Below are 21,343 nucleotides of genomic sequence, written 5' to 3'. Positions count from 1 at the left end.
CTCCAAGACACTGTCTGCCTCTATGGCCATGTCTGCTGTCCTGGCAAAGTGCCAAAGCAGGATTACAGGTGAATATTAAGAAGAAGAAAAATAATGACTGCTGAAGGATTACACAGCTTCAAGGTTGATGATGAAGAATTTGACATTGTTTAAGATTTTCTGCCCCTTGGTTCAATAATTAACCCAAAAGGGGGACTGCAAGCAGGATTTCAGAAGGAGATTTGGAAGGAACAAGACATGATCCAGACTGGCCATTTGCTCCGCCCCCAACCTGGAAAACTCCCCTTCTTGCCCATCCACACCCCAGCAATCTTCCCCCCATTTCTCTGCACATGGATGAATCCACCTCCCATCCACCCATCTGTTCGCTCATCCATACCCTGTCTCCCAGTTAGCCTGCTTCCATGCTGCTGCAACCCCTACCCACCTCCCTGCAGCCTTTTCAACTATTATGGCTGCCAGCCGAAACAACACCCTCCCACACAAATGCTACTTCATCGATGAGAAGGCATAGGAAAAACTTACCTATATACAGCTCTAATTAACTCCTTCCATGATGAGGCTTGGGTGGTACTATCTGTGGCTTACACAGGGATCGCTGTGAATCTCCTAGATGGCGGTAGGCTGTATTACAGTCAATTCAAACTGCTCCTGCCACTAACTGAGACATCGACCTTAAACATTACCCCAAACTCTGCTGATGCCGCCATCACACATCTTGCAACGGCCATAATCTGGGATGAGGCCACCATGGCACCCCGCGCAGCCCTGACAGCTGTTTACCGCATCCTCAAGGAGATCATGTCTTCCAACAAACCCTTTGGTGGTAAACTCATCATCTTGGGAAGTGACTTCTGACAGACTCTCCCCATGGTCAAACACAGCACTAGGACTACCACAATTGAGGCCACTATCAAGTGGCACTGTCTCTAGACACATTTCATCATCTTTAGGCTTACTCTCAATATCTGACGATGCTTTCAGTGGGGCTTCTACTTGTGGGGAACAGTGACCATGACATCATTCCCAGCCTACAACATGAGATGATGGAGGTTCCACAACCCATTATCACAGCCTGTGACCTTCCTGGTGACATCTTTGGTGACCACTTAACGCCAGCAGATTCTGACACATTTACCCGCAAGGAAATTCCGTGCTCCAAAACCCCACATATTGACACCCTTAATGCCATTGTCCGGCAGCAAACAGAAGGCCCACCATCCACATACTACAGAATAGACTCCATCTACCCAGAGAATGATGAGAACTCCAAAGCTTTCTTCCCCATCAAATCCTTCAACTCTCTCACACTACCAGGTATCCACTGCGTCACCTCACACTAAGCTGGCCAGTTTGGTGTAGTGGTTAGGACTTCTAATCTGGCATGCCAGGTTTGATTCTGCACTCCCCCACGTGCAGCCAGCTGGGTGACCTTAGTCTTGCCACGGCTCTGATAAAGCTGTTCTGACTGAGCAGTGATATCAGGGCTTTCTCAGCCTCACCTACCTCACAGGGTGTCTGCTGTGGGGAGATTGTAAGCCACTTTGAGCCTCCTTCAGGTAGGGGAAAGCAGCATATAAGAACCAACTCTTCTTCTTCTTCTAAAAGGCGACACTATTGTTCTCATCTTGAGAAACTTTAACACCAAGAAAGGGCTCTGTAATGGGACAAGATTGATTGTCACAGACATGAAGCCAAACTTGATTATTGCAAGTGTGGCAACTGGCTCTACCTCCAGTGAAATTGTCTTCATTCTTCGAATTGAGTTGGCCCCAAAAGATCTTGACCTCCCATTCACCCTCCGCTGCTGCCAGTTCCCACTCAAGCTAGCATTTGCAATGACCATCAACAAATTTCAGGGCCAGACCCTGGATAAAGTCAGCCTCCACCTCAAGAAGCCTATCTTAAGTCACGGCCAGGTGTATGTTGCCATGTCAGACATTTCACGGCCAACTGTATGTTGCCATCTCATTTCACAGACTACAGGGTCCATGTTGCCCCTGGACGAGAGCAGGGAATGCTCCTTCCACAATCTGACCACACTGTGACAAAGAATGTCATCTGAGATCCTCCTCTGATCAATGCACACAACAGCCATCCCATGCTTCCCACAGGTCATTCCTCTTCCACACTCTACTAGGCCTGAGAAGTACATATCCTTGATGCACATCTCTCCACTCACACACCCTCATTCCCGGCCACGTCACCACAACCCACACAATACACCCCTGCAGCCACATGTTCTTCCAGACTGGGCACCTCTCCACTTACTTTTCCCACCCCCATGCTCTAGTGCCTGTTATATTCTAGTATACAACGGGCTTTGCTCCTAGTACTATATAAAGGCAAACCATATTGGCAACAACTCACCTCTTAAAGCAGTGGCTGCTGGGAGCAGGCACGCAGCATTATATCCTCCAATGTGCTGACATCTTTTCTGTGCAATGTCACCACATTGGAGAATACCATGCCTCACGCCTGCTCCCCACCACCTGTATGCCCCCCTGGCTGAGCAGCCCTCAACCCCACTCTGCCCCTGGCTATTCCAAACAAAGTGCCACCAAGCAGGAAGAGGAGGCGGCAGTAGCTGAGGCAACACACAAAGATGATGTGGCAGCAGAAGGGGAGAAATAGCTGGGGCAGCTGGCTGGCCTATTTCTCACTCCCTATCCCTCAGTCAGTCATGGAGGCCTCACGGCAGTTGAAGGGAGAAAAGGGGGAGGGGAAGCAAAGGAATCCCGGTGGTGGCTGAGGAGACAATGCAGGGTGGGCAAGGCGGTCATGAGGGGTGTTCCCTCTCCTGCCTTTGGGTTGCTTCCCCCTCAGTCAAGTCCCACTTCAGAGATCCTCCCCTTTACTACAGCCTGTTGCACCCACTCCCTCATCTTTTCTAAAGCCTACTGTCTTTCCCCAAAAACTTTATTACTATTTTATAGATATTTTACATTAGGGTTTTTTTTCAAAATCCAAACTTTATTTACTTGGGTAACTTGTATTTGAAATGAATGTTGGATGGAGGGACCATGAGGGACGGAGGGATCATGTCCTATGTCCACACTGTGTCAGCCAACTTAAAACAAAACCTTCAAATTCTATGTAAATGTACAACCAATGGAGGAACATCTAGCAGCTTAGTATTTAATGACCAAAATGTGTTTTCTGGAGATAGGGAAGGGATTTAAAACATCAACAGAATCTCAGATGACTTTATTTGCTGTATGTTACTTTTATCATTACATTTCCTCTTATGAAGTCACATTCCTCCCCTAAGTGTCCTTGCTTTTAGCAAGTGTCGTTCCTCTATTTATATATTTTCCTGGAGTACTTCTATTTGTGGATCATGACACTGCAACTGAAAATAACTGTTTTTATACAGAATCACCAAAGGCCCATAATTATAATGGACAGTAGCCTGTTTCACACAATGTTCCAGACAAATGGGGTAACATGAAAAGGGAGCAGGACTGCAGCAACAAGTTTTGCATATATTGAAAAGTATACAGAAGCCAAAAATAAGACCTAGTTAAGAAACCAAGTGTATGTGTGGGGGCCAACTCTGATTACATAATATGCTGGCATTTGTATGTCATAAGTAATCAGAATTAATCATATTAAATTACATTAATTCATCAGCATTTGGATAAATGTCTGGGTGAAGTAAAACATTTTGAATAGCATCTTCAACATAGTAAAGAAGGCATTCAGTGAGCCTTGAGTGGGTCCAAAAAGCTCACCACCAGGGAAAAAGTCCCAGACAACTCACCCATCTAGAGGTGAGAAGGCAGGTCTTGGGGAAAGGATCTTAATCATTGGGCTCCAGGGGTAATCAAACTGCAGCCCTCCAGATGTCCCTGGACCATAATTCCCATGAGCCTCTGTCAGCGAATGCTGGCAGGGGCTCATGGGAATTATAGTCTATGGACATCTGGAGGGCCACAGTTTGACTACCCCTGGGCTAGACAATACACGAGGAGGGAGCCCTTCAGGTATATAAGTCTCAAGGTATTTTGGGCCTTAAAGGAAAGTAACAGCACTCTGAATTGTGTCGGGAAACAAGCAAGACACCAGTACAGATCTTTTGGCACAGCAGTGAGGCTATCCTGTATCCATCCCACTACAATATCCTGCCTGTGCAGTTTACAAAGGCGGTGAGTAATCCACTACCCTGGGCCCCTCTGCAGCACTGATCAGCTGACTGGTAAGGGGCCTTACTAGCAGCAAATGGAGGCCTACGCCAGCAACATGGTAACATCATTACTGATGTGCACTTCAAGTGACATCATCACATCACCAATGATGCATGGACACTCTGGTCTTCTACCACAGAGATTTTGCCCAAATACCAGAGTGCCCCTGTGTCACTTCCAGTGAATGCTGGAAGTAATGTGGCCATGTTGCTGGCTAAACCAGCCTAGACCTCCATCTGCTACCAGTAACTCTCCCTCATCCACTGCCAGTTGCTAGGGGGTATCTGGCAAGTCTAGGTATATCAGTTAAAGTGGACAAAAAGTACCACATGCCACAGTACAGACCTGAGCCCCCAGCAACATCCCTGTACTATGGACTTTCCTTCAGAAAGTTAGCAACTCTCTCCAGGATAGGATGCCTCCTGGAACAACTTCATCACTGAAGGGCAGCACCTCACTCTTATCTAGACTATTTTATTTATTTATGTATTTATTTTAGTATTTATATACCTCCGCATTCCATTCAGATGTGCGGCAGTTCATAATAAAACGATAAAAACCAATATGACCCCATTAAAATCCATTAAAAATTAACATTAACACTAAGCATTAAAACTTGGCGATATAGAGTTCTAACCCCTCCTCCGTCTGTCCAACTATAGAGGGCCAAAAGCTCTTCCTCATTTGGTGCAAGGTACTAATGTGAAGGGATTCATCGATGAAAATTCCAGGACTCACCACGGCCTCAACCATATGCCTGGTGGAAGAGCTCCATCTTACAAGCCCTGTGGAAAGTTTAAAATTCCGACGGCCCGTAGCACTTCCGAATCTACAAGTGACTAACCTTGAGGAAAAAACTTTTTATTTTTATGCCCAGGTTTCTTTTTAATGGCTTTCCTTAAGAGCCATCAGCTTGCTTTCAAAAGCTTGTTTGAGTGACTTTGTTTTGTTTTTAATAGCTATGATTTAATGGTTTCATTGTATTATTTGAATTGTAAACTGCCACCAGCAAGTCTCTGGGGAAGCAGGAAGTGCATTTTCTAAATAAATAGATGTTTTATCATTATGAACCCCATGGTCTCCCAAGTAATTTGTAACTCATGTCAAGCTCTCTCAGGAAGGAAGGAAGGAAGGAAGGAAGGAAGGAAGGAAGGAAGGAAGGAAGGATTTCAGTAAAAATTGCATCTACATTGATTACTTGATTACTAGACCTGGATTACAACCCCCCATGTGAGTGTCCCCCCCCCATGTATATGCATATGCTTGGGAGAGCCAGTCTCTAGGATAAGTGGAATAGAAATTTAATAAACTGCAGTGGCCAGCATCATGCTGGCAAACATAATTCAGTTTTCAAAAGCCCTGACGTCTTATGTAGTATCCATTTTCAGAGTAAGTTATAAAATCTGGATTCTTACAATGCACCATACCAAAGGCACCCACAAGCCAGGAAAGGATAAACTGTAGTACAAATAAATATAGTATCGCAAGCAGGTGTAGTAAGCTATACTACACATACCAGACTGCAGATAATGTTGTTGTTGTTTTTTTATTATAACAGGTCTTTAGCAAACTCTATCTGCAGTACACACATACTGACAAAAAAAAAGACAACTAGGGTCATCCCCACATGGGCCATATAGAAAAAGACAGACACTATTTTATATTCACATACAAGTTACAGTCACATACAGTAATAAAAAAAATTGTTTATAACTTTTAGAGGGATAATCTAACAATTCAGGGTCATCTTCCTTTCAGGTCATATGGTATTACTTTTTGATTATGTGCAAAAGATTATATTCTACATGTTTATTAGTTAGAACCTACATACAAAGCTACTTCTGAATCCATGTTCTGTATTCATGAGATATTTTTTAAAACCCCGAAATATCCAAGGGAACTGCAGTGTATTTTGGCCCTAGGTTTGTTGCATTTTTTTCCATCTTAATCGTTATCGGCCAATGTGGTCCTGAGGTGCTCACAGAGCACTTAAAGAAGAGTTTCTTGAACAGAATTCAAGACACAGGACAGAAATTTACTTGAGAAGTGGTACTAAGCAGGGACTGCCGACAACCTTTCGGGGACAGAATGGGCTAATTCTTTTCACCTGATCTCTGCAAACCATGAGGCACCTATTTCCTTTCTCTGTCTACCATGCAGAGTCACAGATTGTGCATGATGATGGTTCTCATATGGGAAGGTGCCCAGTAGTGTAGAATCCCTACTTTATGTGCCAGCTGAGCTACTGTACCAAACATCACCTTCTTACTTCTGGTTTCATTCTACAGCTTGAACAGCTATCATGAGAAGCAGCTCACATGAAAACATATCTGCCTTTAAAACTGAAACCAGGCAGTAAAATTTGTTTAAATGAAAAGCTCACGGCTTGAATTAGTACTGTCATATACAAATGGGCTTGTAGACCACCACTGACACTTAGTCAAAGCATCAAGCAGGATCACTACAGAGCCACCTGGAGGAAACACTGGCTTTTGATCTGCTCCGATCTGGTTTCTGACCTGGCCATAGGATAGAGGCGGCTCTGGTCGCCCTCATGGATGATTTCCGGAGAAAGCTAGATCTAAGAAGGCTGGCGCTGCTGTTTCGTTTAGCTCTGACTGCAGGATTTAACACAGTCGATCATGGGCTATTAGCCTGCTGCCTAGCCATTGTGGAGGTCCAAGGCACAGTCCTGAAATGGCTGTAGTCCTTCCACTGAAATCAGGGACAGAGGGTGGCCAATGGAGAGAGAACCTCCCAGCAACAGGCCCTGGTATGTGGGGTCATGCAAGGAGCTATATTTGTCATGATACCATTTAACATCTACATGGGATGGGGGCCCTTCCCCCAGCTGGTCTGGAGTTTGGGGCTGGCTTGCCATCAGTATTCTGACATCCAGCTTTTTCTGTTGATGGATACAACATTGGAGATGGGATCAAATTCAAGGCTTTGATTTTGATGTTCAAGCCCTTAAATGGTCTAGAACCCCTGCCCCCTCCTCCTCTATACGCCCCCAAGGTCGTTACGATCAGTCCTCAGGGAGATATAACTGGCCTTGACCAGGGAGATAAAACTGGCCTCTTCAACCTTGCCTCTGGCTTGGTGGAATGCTCTGCTGAGGAGATCGTGCCCCTCCTGGATCTTACACAGGTCCAGAGGGCCAGGAAAAATGAGCTGTCCCACCAGGCCTATGTTTGAGGCTAGGCAATGACATCAAGTTCAGACAATGACATCAAGGACCAACAGAGACCCCTCCAAACTCTGAAAAATCTCATTGGGAATTGATATTAGGAGGCAGTTTTTAAGGTATGAGTGTTATTTATTGTAATGATGATTTTACTAGGTAAGGTAAAGGTAAAAGTAAAGGTATCCCCTGTGCAAGCACCGAGTCATGTTTGACTCTTGGGGTGATGCCCTCCAGCATTTTCATGGCAGATTCAATACGGGGTGGTTTGCCAGTGCCTTCCCCAGTCATGACCGTTTACCCCCCAGCAAGCTGGGTACTCATTTTACCGACCTCAGAAGGATGGAAGGCTGAGTCGACCTTGAGCCGGCTGCTGGGATTGAACTCCCAGCCTCATGGGTAAAGCTTTCAGACTGCATGTCTGCTGCCTTAGCACTCTGCGCCACAAGAGGCTCATAAAGGTACTAGGTATGATTCTATAATTGTAACCATCCTGAGATGATAGGATGGGTTGATATACAAATAAAATATTTACTGATTGGTTTAAAAACTAATCAGAGACTTTCAATGCATGCCCACACAAATCCCTGTACCACATGTGGCATGGCAGATGAAAAGTCTCTACTACAGACACCCTAGACATTTGTTTACATGTTCAGTGGATAAACAGAGTGAATTAACTATTTGATATTTGCCTGATATCATGTGCTGAGTACATGACTCTTGTTAAAGATAGATTCCTTGCCATTTAAATTGTTTATTTCATTTTAAAACTGTCCCCAATTGTATTGATCCAAATTTAGCAGCTGCTGGCATGTAGGATAGTTTATAACAATGATTGCAAACTATAAATCTTTAGAAATAACAATAATCAAATTCATTCCAAAGGAATTCTACTCCTTTTTGCTTGATTTATCTTTTACAACTGAGCAAAACTATTCCTTACCATTTAAACTCATCTTCAGGAAATGCTTTGAGGTCAGGTATCTGTTGGATTCTCTTCTGCCATCCCAAGCTGGACCCAAAGCAAAATATGCAGATGGCAGACCAGCATGATCACACCTACACAGGGTGCTGGAAAAGAATTTTCCTACACTCTACAGTCCATTTTACAAGATATTTTGCACCCCTCTCCACCCACTTCCCTTTCTGACGAAATGGTAACAGAAAAAATATAGTCAGGAGATACAAGATGTACTAGGAGAGCCACCAGTTTCCAGTATTCACAGAGATCTATCTCCAACTGAGGTCATATAGGTAAGTATTCCCTTCCTGCATCTTGTTTCCAGTTGACACATCATCCAAAAATCTGTGTGTATGTGTCAAGAAAGGGATTTTGACAATTGCCACACATTGGTGCTTACACTGGAAAAGTAAAATTGTGTCATGTTGTTCTAAATAAGCATCCTCCTAACAGCCCAGAGGACTGATTAAAGAGCACAAGATAAAACACTTACTTATTTATATGTGTTGACAAGAACTATTCTTACACCTTGTGCAAAGTGAGGTAAGGCATTTCACATTCTCAGGTGCCATTTTAAGATTATCTCTCTGAAGGCTGGGGGGGGGAAAGAATTAACAAAATAGCTGGATGCAAAAATGTACTAGTACTTCCAAGTAAACCATGTGCATACAGATCATTTAACGCAGTGGTTCCCAATCTTTTTATCACCGGGGACCAGTCAACGCTTGACAATTTTACTGAGGCCCGGGGGGGGGGGGAGTAGTCTTTTGCCAAGGGACGTTGTTGCCACTCCCTGAGCCCCTGCTCCACTTGCTTTCCTGCTGGCACCCCTGACTTCCCGCCGCCCGCTGGGGGGCGCTGCCAGCAGCAGCTGCGTAGTGCCACACCGAGGGGGAGCCCCAGCCATGGCGGCCGATGGAGAGCACCAAAGGTGAGCCAGGGCAGAGTGGCGGGGCAGCCCCCAAGGCAGCAGCCAGGGAGGAGGACGAGAAGGAGCCGCAGCCGAGTACCAACTGATCTACGAACCGGTCCCGGTCCCCAGCCCGGGGGTTGGGAACCGCTGCGTTTACAAAATGCTCTATCTGGAAAACTGGGTATTTTCAATCAGCAGCACAGTTGTGACTGCAGTTTGCTAAAAACCACACCATGCTGGTCATCATAACCACTGGAAATTTTCTCAACATGGGAAGTCAACGATGCTGGGTAGGAAGATTTAAAGAATACCTTACAAAAGGGTCAGCTGATATGCTAAAGGAGGCTACTGAGTGCAGTGAGATTATCTGTTCTCCTGAATTCTAAAGACATGAATGATCAGGGTTTAAAAACAACAGAGCTGGGGGAAAGATATATGTCCTCTCTTTTTAATTGGGACAGAACCCTCCAGGAAGTGTTCAAATATAGCAGTGCCTCCACAATTGTTCTGCCTCATTTCATTTTGTTTTATTATAACTACTTAAAGAGCTTGATAACCAGAATGTGGACAAGGGGTGGCTCTTCTTCGATTTGCTACAGATACAGATACAGATGAAGAAGAAGAAGAAGAAAGACATAGTCAATGTCCTCTGCCTCCTAAATCTGAGCAACTGGACAACAGTGTTGCTCCCTGAAGAGAATTATATCTATATCTCACTTTTCTCAGCACAGGAGACTTGGCTTACACAGGAGGCAGAAAAAATAGTTTAGACAAAGCATAATCTTGATTCCTTTGCTGGTTCTGAATCTACTGGCCTAGCTAATTTAGGGCCACAGACTATGAGTGTAATTAATATCAGGCTACCAAGCCCCTGGTGGAGATAGGGTTTCTGAAAGCGTCCATGGGCCCCCAGACAAAGACTCTACCTGCCCGCCATGAACCCAATCCAAACCAACTATCACAATGAAATAAATCACTCAGCTGGCTGTCACCACACTTCTATACTACCAAAAGGTTCTGCATAACAAATCTTGATTCCAATGTCATCCAGGTCATCGCATACTTCATCAGACAATGAAATGGAAATAACCAGACCACATATATGAGGAGAAAGTTGGTCATGGATTAGTATACAACATAACGAAGGTATTTACCAGATACACAGGACTTACCATATTTGCATGTCCATCCGTCTGCCCATTGGTGGCAGGGATAACTCATCAGAAAATATAACTAGGAATCTCAAAATCAGTCACCTGCTTCAGGATGGTTGTGGATGTTCCAGGGCCAAAAATGAAAGGAATCTGAATATTCTGGCCCAAAGTTATCTTCCAGACCCTCCTCCCACACGATTTGAAACAGAAGCTAAATTTACGTAGTAGTTAAAATGTCAGATTAGAAACTGGGAAACCACGATTCACATTCTTCTGCTATGGAAGCTAGTTGAGTGACCTTGGGTCAATTATGCACTCTCCCTGAAACCTACCTCATAAGGTTGTTGTGATGATAAAATAGTGGAGAGGAGACCCATGTAAGGTGCTATGGGTCGCCCTTGGAGAAGAAGTCATGATATACAAAGAAACCAAATGAATAAATAAATTCACACTCCTATGGCAGATTAATATTTATTATTATGTATATAATGTAATGGTGTGGGGAAGAAGCATCCTTTTACCACTTTGAAAGTTTTGGGGAACTATTAACACACACACACACAGTCTCCTCATAGTGTTAAAAAAAACTTTGCTGCTATACTATTAAAACATTCTAAATTACCAACCAAGTTGGATAAGGAGTTCTGAAAAATAAAGGGGTGGGGGAGAAAAAAGAAAAGTGAAAATAGATGAATGAAATAAGAAACATGTAAAAGAGAGAAGTGTGGTAAGTATAGGAAGGCAAAATTGGCAAAAACTGCCCCTCCCCTTCCATTAGTGAACATTTCTATGAGCCAGCCCACTCCTTCTCTCAACCTAACTAACTTTACAGGGATGTTGCAGAGATAACACAGAGGCATGAAGAATCATGTGGGTGACCTGTTCTGGACTTAAAATGAAGGCAGAATAATAAAACCCTAACATGTAGAGATACGTTAGTGGCCATAACCTGATTGTGGAGAATCATATTCCATTCAGTATTATTTATATACTACTTTTATCCCCAACTCAAGCCAAAGTTGGTCATCATATAAACCAGGGGTGGCCAAACTGTAGGTCTCCTGATGTCCATGGATTACAATTACCCTGTTGGCTCATGGTAATTGTAGTCCATGGACATCTGGAGAGCCACAGTTGGGTCATCCCTGACAAATGATAAAAATACAGAAAGTATATTGTATGAAGAAGTATTTTTTTTTCTTCTGAATACGCTGCCAATGAATTTCATTTGGTGCCCCTAAATTTATGAAAGAGGGAAAACAAAGGTTCTCCCATCCAATTTTCCATATTACACACCACTTCATATACTGGACTATTATAATTTCTCCTAACTTAATGCTTTCTGTGGTCTCTTTAGGTAGCCTGAGAGGAAATGTGTATTGTAGAGAGAACAGCTGGAATCTTGAAGAGAACCAGGATCATTCATTCATTCATTCATTCATTCATTCATTCATTCATTCAGTCAGTCAGTCAGTCAGTCAGTCAGTCAGTCAGTCAGTCAGTCAGTCAGTCAGTTCATAGGCCGCCACTCCTGGCCTGCCAGCTTGTGGCAGCTTACAACATAAAATGGCAATACAGTAATAAAAGTACATAAAAAACGTCACTCATGTTGCGTGCCAGTCATCTCCCCCACCTCCCAACTGCCATTTATCCAGGGGATATTATCATTGGACATATCAGAGGAGGGGCTAAGATCTTCTTTCCACCCGACCTCAACCAAATACCTGAAGAGCTCTGACTTGCAGGCCCTGCAGAACCACATTGGTTCCCTCAGGGGCCTCAGCATTTCCAGGAGTTAATTCTACCAGGCTGGGGCCAGGGTTGAAAAAGCCCTGGCCCTGGTCAAGGCCAGGCAAACATTGCACAGGCCAGGGATCTCCAGCCTATTAGCATTCGCAGAGCAGAGAGCTCTGTGTGGGGCATAGGGAATTAGACAGTCCCTCAGGTACACTGGACCCAGGCCACAAATGGCCTGAAAGGTATACAAAATCGACATGGCCAGAATCTAAAAGCATTGTGGATTGGAGGGTAAACAACAGGCAAAAGATACAGCTTCGAAGACCATAGTTTGAGTTTCACTTTCCGACTGAAATATCGCCAATTGCTAAGTCTCTACTTTCCATACCACCACACTGTAGCACACATCCAATTGGTAAATCTGGAAAGGAAACTCAGAATAGCCTCCCCTTCTCATTCATTATAGACCCTGACCTGGGTAGCTCAATCTCATCAGGCTTCAGAAGATAAGCGGGCTCAGTCCTGGTTAGTATTTAGATGGGATACCACCAATGATACCACAGTCAGAGGCAGGCAACCCGCCTCTGAATGTCTCTTTCCTTGAAAATTCTATGGGGTCACCATAAGTAAATTGTGACCTGGCAGCAAAACCAAAAAAACAAAACCGTAAACATTCATTATACAGTGTGTCCCTTCAACAACATACTTTATTGACATCTGTGCCCCCCGTCACAGCAATGAGGCACTTTAAAAGGCAAGGTTTACACGTGCAGATCTAACATTCAACTACCACATCAAACAATGACTTGCAGCTGTGAAATCAGTGTTACACATCATTTAGTACACAACTCACATGTCATCCAACATGTCTCATACCTAATACTTTTTCAGTCAATATAGTTCATACATAGAGCTGTGAGTCATCATCAAGTCTCTGAGAATCAACTCTAAAATACTTTTGAATCAAAATAGTCCTTCCTGTATTATTCCAGTTCTTTCAGAACTCCCTCCAGGGCCCATGTTGGATAATGTGCACTTGAGAAATGGATTATCCATTTCTGCACAGGAAAACACAGCTGCAAAAAGACATTGAAACTGCATTATCCAATGTCCGCAGAATGGGCCCAGAACAGGGTTTCTCAACCAGGGTTTAATGAAACCCTGTGGTTTCTTGACAGCCTTAGAAGGGTTTCCTAAATGGGTGGGAATTAATTAGTTTGCGTGTGTGTTTGAGTGTAAATATAGATATAGATATAGATATAGATATAGATATAGATATATAGATATAGATATAGATATAGATATAGATATAATTAAAACTTTTATTGGATGATATTATATATGGTCTTGTTGACCCAACCTCCCTTCCCAAAATGGCCAATGATGGGGATGGAAGGGGAGGGAAGGGGAGGGATTCCAGGTAGGCGTCTACAGAGCTAAGCTTCCCAACTATATTCTGCTTGATCGCACCAGTTCTGGGGTTTCTCAAAGCCTGAAGAATGTTTCAGGAGTTTCTCAGTGGTAAAAAGGTTGAAAACGGCTGCTCTCGAATATAACACAAATATGAAAACAGAAAATAATATCTTTAAAAAATGTTGATAACAAATGCTAGCCTGCAGTAGTCCAAAGCAGGTTTCTCATGAATTGGGGGGAGGGGGGGTTGTGCCTCAGAAAAAAAACACCTTAATATTCATCATTCCCTGATGGCATCAATGTTAACCAAAATGCCCCCGATCAAACCATTTAGTTGTACAAATATATACTGTGGGAAAGAGATGGTCAACATTCAGTTAAAATATGGGGACCCATATTTTTCCGCAAGATGAATACCACAGAAACAATGTAAGATAGCTTTGCTTTCAAAATGAACTTTTTAGTCTGACCCTCTAACCAAAACACTATTGTATGGTTTCTTGCTTTAGGCTGATCCTGCATTGAAAAGGGGGTTGAACTAGATGGCCCGTATGGCCCCTTCCAACTCGATAATTCTAAAACTAGGAGCAATGCGCAAATAAGATACATGACATTGAATAAATGCCGATTTTTCTTTCTCTCAGATCCTCAAATCTACACATGATTTAGAACAGTGTGATCTCACTGGTACTTTTTATGAGGCCTGTTGCAGTAGAACATAACTGCGCTAGTCCTGATTCATTCCAATACACTCATTTTACAATGAGCTTGTAGAACCAATAGCATAGGGGTATTTTGCATCACATCTGCCTTTTGCAGGCAAGAAAGAAAGCACAATGCACCTCCTTATGCTTTCCAGGTGTTGAACTACCTGGATTCCTATCAGCCAAAATTGTTCATAATATCCATGCATGCCCTGGGTGAAGCACACTAATAAATTTGCTTTGCTTCAAAAAACACCTACTTTCCCATAATTTATTTCTTTGGTTTCCCCTCCCACACAGAGAATCACCTCAGTGACACAGGCCTAAAGTTCTACTGAACTGAACACACTGTATATTCTTTTACCCAATACAGCTCTTCTTATGAGCAACTACAAATAGTTTCAGCAGCATTTTCTCGCCCCTCCAGAAATCAAACACTTTACTTCTACTCTATATACACCTTTTCTTAAAAGCCGGAGACAGACCACATTTCTAAAAATCAATTCTGTATTGCACAAATTTTAGAGACTATAGTTGATAATTCTGGGAGTTTGACCCAATAACCAAACTTACCTCTCTCTTCTCCAGCATTCTGGGCGACTGAGGTAAATCTGCTTGCTTGTTGAGGGAGATAAAATGAGGATATGTAACATTCGAAGCGCCTCTTTGGAATCCTTGTCTGCTTTTTACCACGCTTCTTGCTCTATGAGCGTTTGCCTCATTCTTTTAAGTTTTAAAAAATGGATTTGCGCCCTAGTGGGGGAAAGAGAGAAAGACTACAGTCTTCCCTCACATTTTTTTTAAAGCCATGCACTGCTATTTTGTACGGAGAGAAGAGTCAGTCCTGTTTTCAATCTCTCTCCAACAGGATGAGGGCTCCATCGCTGGTTGTACTAGGCCTGGGGGAGAACACAGACTTCAAAGACATAATAATACTGAGGTATAAAGTAATTGAAACCTCACAATCGCACAAGTATGGGCATGGAGGTCATGCCATCATTAATGTTATAGGTTGTACTCATCCAGTGTGCAATCTATACAGCCACGCTTTCGCAGCTCTTATATCAGGGAGAAAGATATAATATTTCCAGAATACAAAAACAAAAAAAAATGACACATCTAGTGCCTGCGAGGTGGGGGTGGGGGGATTGATATCTTGTTTACAGAAGCATGGTCTTGAAGGAAGATGCGGGTTGGTTACATGCAATCCAGAGAACAGTTTTGCCTTTTGAAGCCCCTTAACTGTTCCACCTATTATACAGATCTTTTGTTACCGTACCAAGATAAAATGGTAAGTGTTTAGCACATTCCATATTTCAAGAGCTTCACAAATCATCTAGTTCCCCCTTACAACAATCTTGTATGAGGGGCTATTATTGCCGCAAAATTATGGGGGCGGGGGGAATTAAACTGAAAATTCAATGTATGCTAGACCATTCACTTAAGCAGTGCTGAGATCTATGTCAGTTCAAACCAGCACTTTAAACCATTTGCAAGCATAGTCCAGTGAATGGTCATTTTTGGCACACTGCAAACAACACAGCTCTTGTGCTAGGTCAATTTATTTATTTTTCTAAAGTAAAACAAAACTTTCTTAAGCCCGGGTTGTGCCCAGAGATTCCTTGCAACTGACATGGCAGTCAAAGTAAATATACATGGTAAGGAAATGCCTGCAGAAAACAGAAATTATCAACTTCCAAAAAGAAAGAAATTTCCAAGGCTAATCTGAAGAGGAAAGTTGCAGGAGCTCCTACAAGTCCAGCTCCCCCCTCCCATGCTTCTTTTTTCAGGTAAGCAGTCTTTAGATAGTTTCCTCTCCAAACAGAATTTTAAAATACATTATTAGCTTATGAGTCAACATGTAGATTGGGTACTGTTTGCAGCCAGCTCCTGAGATGAACCACAGAATCAGGGGGAAACAAAGCCTAATCAGAGAAAGAGAAGGAGATGATCTTATTCACTCTCATGTGGCTATCACATCACTGGCCACATACGTCTGCATTGACGCATACAGTATTTTATGTTATAATCAGTGCATTTTATGCTTTGGTATAAAACCTTATATAACACATTCCTGTTTAATATGGAACAGTATGTGCACTGTTGTGTCAATCTGAGCAGTTTCCTTTTCGCCCTGGAAAAATATTGTCCCTTGAGGACTATTTTAATCCACAGCAAGAAAATACCAAAACAAAAGATGCCTACAATACCAAGGTCCTTGGGGCTTTCCCCATCTCCGTTTCCCTGGTCTGTATTCAAAGGGTTACAGATTCCTAGGGATCAATTCCAGCAGAATACAAATGGCTCCTGCTAGCTGGATTGTTACTCAGACTTGGAGAAGTATGGGGCTATTTGGGGATAACGTCTCCTAAATCCTAAAAAGACATGCTGCACCTCAGCCTGCATAACCAGCATGTTAACAGCACACAACTGCCTTCGTGATGCTACAGGATTAGATTACGGGGAACACTTGGATGGGTTCTTTGTCCAAGGAAACCGAATGATTCTGCACCCAGTCATTTACCCAGAGAGTGTCTTATACGCACACAGATACAGATGGCACTTGTTCTGCTCCCAAACCAAACATAGCATCAGGTCCAGTATAAATGAGCATCTGCACTGATAAATGTAACATGTGTGATAGCTACAGCACCTCTCCCTATCTATAAGCCAGGAAAGATTCATGCACCCTGCCATGAGGGCAGAAGTGCAGCCTGTAATCGGCACTATGAAAAATCCTTTCTACCTTTCTTTAGAAAAACCCATATCTGTCATCGATAGACGAAGAATTATATAACAAGGGCTAGTTCAGGTGGCTTCAGAATACACAACCTACTGCCGAGTAACCCCCAAAACCCCAAAACAAAAGCCTCTTTCTCTGGTGTCCCTGTCCTCTGCAGACTCTAAGGGAGGAGGATCGAAACCACCTAACGGGTGAACTATTAAAACAAAGGACTTACCGCCTCAGAGTCTTCAAATCCATGCAGGTACAAATTGTCATACATGGAGGTTTGATAATCCAAGGCTCCTTTTCTCAGTGCAAACGTGGAACTGCTTCAAAAGCCAGCGCCGGGTGTTTTTAAATGCAGGGAAAGGCCTAGACAGAGCAGCTGAGCCTGCCTTGTCGGTTCTCTGTGGATTCTCCCCCCACCCCCCAGCCAAGACGCTATTCATTCACATCATAGAAGGGGAAGGCTATCCCTAGAGGCAATCCAGACCTGGCATTTTATCTGCCTCCCAAATACAGAGCATGAAAGCAAAACCGTTCTTTCCCCAACCAAGGACTGATGACAGAGCCAGGGAAGAAGCCGCTGATTGGCTGAGCCACTGTGCCTCAGTCAGCTCCAAGATAGTGAGGCTGGCGCGTTTGTAACAAGCATGTCTCTGATTATTTGTCCCCTTTAGCAGTGATAATAAAAGCTTGCCTCCGTTTTAGAAGGAGGGTTGTGGGGAGGGAGTGGTCTGAATAGACTGCAACAGCAAACACACTGTGGGGGGTGGGGGGTGGGGGGTGGGGGGTGGGCCGGAGGGGTGATTTGTGAAGGAGGCTTTTCAGCGTTCCCTCGTCAAAACGTAAAAAAAAAACGAAGCCGCGGCACTTATTCGAGTGCAAGCAGCTGCACTTGAAGGTAAATTGTAATTTAAATCAGGAGAGCGCAATATATAACTTCACACAGGGCAACAGGAGTGATGGAGATGGAAAAGAAACAGAAGAGGAGCTTCTGCTCATACAGACCTTATAGACTTAAAACACCTTCTTTTCTTGGAGTTCGGAAGAGGCGGGGAGGGGAAAGACATCCAGTCAAGGCAGAGCCTTGAGAGAAAACAGTTCACTTCTTTTCAACATCTGTTTTATACACTTAACAAGTTTGAAATGCCTGACGAGTATTTTCACCCAACAAAATGCAAATCACACGGTAAAAAAATATTTTAAAACCGCTGGCACAGTAATAATTGATCCCACAACATAATTATTCACTAATATTTAAAACAGTTACGACATACATGCTGGCAGCAGTCTTTATGGAGGGGGGAAACCTCCAAGTGCCCCAATATTGCATTGTGTAGTGGTGTCAAAACGGAGGTAATTCTATTTATTCATTTGAGCATTTTACGCCTGCTTTTTCATGTACACGGCAGATTTTTATGAGCCCAGATAGCGTAATCTGCTTCATCATGGTCAACTACTGCAGTAATCATTAGTACCTAACTTGCAGAAGTTAAGAGTGCTAGCATTTGGAATAAACCTCCCCAAACCCAAATTGCTCATACACTATTGTGGATAAGGGATTGGGACTATAAACATAAACCACCATCCATCCCCTTCTTGCCTTTCCCTTCCTCCTTGCTACACTTGACACTGTAAAGCAGGGGTAGTCAAACTGCGGCCCTCCAGATGTCCATGGATTACAATTCCCAGAAGCCCCTGCCAGCAAATGCTGGCAGGGGCTTCTGGGAATTGTAGTCCATGGACATCTGGAGGGCCGCAGTTTGACTACCCCTGCTGTAAAGTATCTGAAGGGAGGAACCTGACTAACTTTGCACATCCCTTTGTTTAGCATGTTGGAGTGGTACAAAGATCCTTCCTCCAACAAAGGCAAGGTTTTAAGCAGTTCACTGGGCTATGACAAGAAGGGGTTCAGTTCTGCGAGCAGAACTCCACTTGTAGTTAATTAAATGCAACCCACTCTTGCTTCATAACATACAGAAATAACTTCTGGATTCCATTAACACTGGACTAGCGATTCTGTGCCTGATGAAGGGCTAAGTCCCCTTTTTAAAGCACAATGCCTAGTGAAGAGGGGAAATATAACAGTTAATTAATGGCATCCTCAGTGAACATAGGTATTTAGGTGTACATAAGAGCCTTGAAAATGCAACTGCTTTGGTTTTAAGAGAGCATCTTCAGCTAAGGTAATACAAAACTCTTGGAAGGAAGTTTAGTATTAGGGATTTAAAGTGGATTTTGCTGCAGGAACAAGAATAGAATGAGCTAGAAAACACAGGCTTGTTAACTCAAAAAGTTAAGATGCATTATTAAAACACTCTACACAGAACAAACACTCCAGAGAAGAATCAACAGAGGAAAATGAGATCTATATACTACTGAGAAGCTTTAAGTTGGATCCTCAGATGTATAGCACCTATGCATGCAAAACTAGAGCTCCTCTTCCTGGTAGCCCAGTGGGGGGGGGGGATGCAACTTTACACCTTATGCCCAGAATTTAACTTTTTCTTAAGCACACACAAATGCAACATTTGCTTTTAAGGAAGTACAAACTAGGGATGGGTGATTCGGTTTGGATAAGCTGAAAAGTATCTGAATCCATGCTTACAAATCAGCTGCTTTGTATGCACTTTAAATGCCCCCCCCCTTTTCTGGAAGTGTAGATTTTCTGCTGCCAGAGAAAGGAGGGAGGCAATTAAAGGGTTCATGAAGTAGCTGGTGCTTGCACATCAGCTGCTTTGCATGTCCTTTAAAGTAGCGATCCCCAACCTGTGGGCCGCGGACCACATGTGGTCCTTCGACTAATTGGAGGTGGACCCCGAAGGACGCCTCCCCCCCCCCGGCCTTTACTTCATCCCCGCCCGGCCCTTTACAACACATTTCATTGTTGTGGCGTGTCCGTATCTTATTTTGAAGGGATGTTTAAACATTACCATAGCAATCAGAGAGCGTTAGGGCAGTGGTTGAGAGTAGAAAACTACCCCCCCCACCGGGCCTCAGTAAAAGGCGTTGAGTGGTCCCTGGCGTTGAGTGGTCCCCGGTGATAAAAAGGTTGGGGACCACTGCTTTAAAGGGCACACAAAGCAGCTGATGTAAATGTGAAGGAAACAGCTGCTTTGTGCATCCTTTAAATGCCTCCCTTCCTTTCCCTAGCAGCAGAGGTTCCTACCAGAGAAAGGGGGAGAGTCTGCTTTGTGTACCCTTTAAATGTCTCCCCTCAATTTCTCAGGCAGCAGTCTCTGCTGCCTGAGAAAGTAGTAGGAGGCATTTAAGGAGCCTGGCATAGTCATCTGTAAAGATCGGTTTTTTTGGTGTATTCTCTTTCCGCCCTCCCCCAGCCTCCCCACCACATGGAGTACTGGCTGCCACATCACATTGGGGAGGAGAGGCACAGGAACCCTGCTCCTGACCTCTCCCATGTGGACAATACAAGAATTCTAACCTTTTCAGCTGAATCTGAGCAAGGGAAGAGTGCTTCAGACCCTTTTGGATTTGTCATAATCAACTTGGGCTGTATCCCAAACGGTCTGAATTTTTCCCCGTGCACATGCTTAGTATAAACCCAGGCATAACAAGATAACATTATCTTGTGAATACTTCCCCTGGCAAAATGGAAAGATCAGAACAATCCCATGCAAACTTACTCCAGAATAACCCCATTGAAATCAATAGACTTAGGACTGGAGTAACTGTGCATAAGATTTTGACATTAATTAGGCAATCATGGCATAGGGAACTGTGCTTTGTTCTTATGTATTTATTATTTTGATTTCTATCCTGTCACTCTTCATGGACTCAGAATAAAACAGAATAAAACCCCCAGTAAAATCAATCAAGCCCCCTAATAACATAAAACACAAGAAGCGGCATAATCCCATTCCTCCCCTATCCACAGTCAATCATCACAGGAAGGGAATTCGCAAGATGGCATAGCATAGTCAATATCTGTGTCCGGTTCCGGAGAAAGGAGCACATCCACTGAAGGGCTGTCCCCTGAAGTCTGGCTCTGGTGAGTCAGTGAGCCAACTACACATGGTCAACCATGTCAAACGTGGCCAACAAACTCAGGCACAGATAACTTTGATTTTACACTAATGCCCTTTTCTTGAACTGTTCACACTGTTCTATTTCTGTCACCTTTTACTTTTACTTCATATCTGTCTTTAGTGATTTTAAGAGTTTCCTCAGTCATCGACCAAGTCTTCTCATTTCTTTTGGCTACAGGAATAGTCTTTGCACAGTCCTCCCTGACAATACCTCTGATTTCAACTCATAATTCTTGCAGTTTCCATTCACTTTAACTTAATAATGTACATCTGTTCTTTACATGGTCTTTAACCTTCAGCTTATTGTTAACTT

At 43.5% G+C, this 21,343-nt stretch overlaps 1 protein-coding gene across 5 annotated transcripts in view; it reads right to left on the bottom strand.

Annotated features, from left to right (window-relative positions):
• CACNB4 (calcium voltage-gated channel auxiliary subunit beta 4) overlaps positions 1–21,343 on the bottom strand; it is a 225,686-nt gene that overhangs the window by 122,320 nt on the left and 82,023 nt on the right. The window contains exons 1-2 of one of the 5 annotated variants that reach the window (XM_077320039.1): positions 17,217–17,541; positions 14,830–15,009 (exon numbers count right to left, since the gene is read on the bottom strand). The exons of 2 other annotated variants lie outside the window; for them this stretch is intronic. In XM_077320039.1, the coding sequence (XP_077176154.1) occupies positions 14,830–14,847 (18 nt within the window). In that variant the 5' untranslated portion in view covers positions 14,848–15,009; positions 17,217–17,541. Of the gene's footprint in view, positions 1–14,829; positions 15,010–17,216; positions 17,542–21,343 lie in introns of those variants that run through there. 2 more of the 5 variants (XM_077320037.1, XM_077320038.1) reach the window with 2 other exon arrangements.

Source organism: Paroedura picta, chromosome 2 (genome assembly GCF_049243985.1).
Source record: "Paroedura picta isolate Pp20150507F chromosome 2, Ppicta_v3.0, whole genome shotgun sequence".
Taxonomy (NCBI): Eukaryota; Metazoa; Chordata; class Lepidosauria; order Squamata; family Gekkonidae; genus Paroedura; species Paroedura picta.
This window is presented reverse-complemented; position numbering and strand designations above follow the sequence as displayed.